Raw genomic sequence first — 1,671 nt, 5'->3', positions numbered from 1 at the left:
TAAGTGTAAGACGCCCAAAAAGGTCATTTTAGGAAATGCAATAATTACCAATAGGTACTAACGGAATTAATACTCTGTATACTGGCGGACCGATTTCGTGCAATTACTTCGACTGGAAGGCCATTTTCTCTTAATACGAGATAGTTGCCTAATATGAGATGGTTATTTATTATTAAAATATAAATTATTCTCGCAGCTATAGTGAAGTTCACCCTCCGCGGGGTCAACGCGTTCGAGAATTATGGGCATTTGAACATCCGATTTTGAGGTTAATAATTATTTGAACGCGGGGGGTTATTTCGGACCTCCGTCCGACCTACGGAGTGAATTTTTATTAAAAAATTCCGAGCTCGAGGGAATTGTTATAATTCAGTCGTAAGGATACTTTTGGTCCGTCGGGTGTATTGAGTAAATGTCGAGAATATGGCGGAGTAAGTTCGTCATGTGACTTTGCCGCGAAATTTCGAGTTTTGTGAATTTTCTCGCGTTCGTATTCCGGCGCGCTTAAGTCGAGCAATATGGCCGACCACTTGGTCAGGGTGCCATTACATGGAGCGCGGAAACGCGGAAACACGGAAACGCGGAAGAGAATAGCAACTAGAAAAATAACTATTCCGCGTTTCCGCGAATTGAGTCGTTTCTTTCCGCACATTTGAGCGGAATCCGTTACCGTGTGTGCACGTGGACTCAAGTGTATAATAGAAAATAAAAACTTTCTAAATGGATGTAAGTATTTGAATGCTTTTTAGTACTCAGTAAACATATATTAGCTTATTTTTGGAGAAAAGTTTCTGTAATTTACACACTTCTTTTGATATGTAGATATAGAATTAACACGTAAATGTAACCTAACTTTAGGTTATGTACTGCTTTTTGTAAAAATAATAATGAAATAACGAAAAAAACAATATTAAATTTGAACAGAATAACAAATTAGTAACACCTATTGCAAAGTCATAATCTCACTTTAGGTGAAATAAAGATAATTAAACGATTGTATTTGTTCACAGGCAACAAAGTGTGGCTATTGCGGCTTCATTTTAAGGGGGTCATGTGAAACACTTTTGGACCACGATTGTTTCAAGAAATATAATGAAACTGAAGATGTCATAAATGTTGACAGCAATGCTGTGGTCACTATGAGTACGTATAGTACGTCAGAACAGTCAATTGAGTCATTTCGCGATCATTTAAGTTGTTTATTTATTTATGTTAAAGTAAAGAGACATCAAACTGAAAGTGTTGTGCAACATGAAGGAGCTTCACAATCTGCTACACAATCGGTACTGACACAAAACGAGTTACTAATTGAACTGGTGCGAACTCGAAGAGCTTTATGGGATCATTCAATTCCAATAACCGAAAGGACAAGATTAAAAAAAGAAAGTTTATGGCAAGAAATAAGATACTTCATAATAATCATCAACATGATGTTTGGATCCATGATATTGTACTTGATATTATATTGTCACTTTTAAAATAATAAAACAATTTAAATATATAAAAACTTTCTTCTTCAATCGACTCCGACTCCAAAATTTGATGCTGTGTCTACATTGACAATGATTTGACGCGTTCCGTTCCGTCTGTTTTGATTGCCCCTTATATTACATGGAGCACTATTTGCACGGAAAAGCGGAACGGTATAGTGACAAATGGATGTTTTTATTT

The 1,671-nt window shown here is 36.1% G+C and overlaps 1 protein-coding gene across 1 annotated transcript; it reads left to right on the top strand.

Moving 5' to 3' along the window:
• The first annotated feature begins 6 nt into the window (after nt 1-6).
• On the top strand, nt 7-1,652 carry LOC105558138. The gene is made up of 2 exons (XM_012005676.1): nt 7-726; nt 1,011-1,652. The coding sequence occupies exons 1-2, from the start codon at nt 721-723 to the stop codon at nt 1,476-1,478; spliced, it is 474 nt and encodes a 157-aa protein (XP_011861066.1). The 5' UTR covers nt 7-720; the 3' UTR covers nt 1,479-1,652.
• The last annotated feature ends 19 nt before the right edge of the window (nt 1,653-1,671 follow it).

The sequence above is a fragment of the Vollenhovia emeryi genome, unplaced genomic scaffold, assembly GCF_000949405.1.
Source record: "Vollenhovia emeryi isolate VEMERY1.0 unplaced genomic scaffold, V.emery_V1.0 DF947466.1, whole genome shotgun sequence".
NCBI classification, from domain to species: Eukaryota; Metazoa; Arthropoda; class Insecta; order Hymenoptera; family Formicidae; genus Vollenhovia; species Vollenhovia emeryi.
The sequence above is the reverse complement of the archived record's forward strand: the minus strand, read 5'-3'. Positions and strand labels throughout refer to the sequence as shown.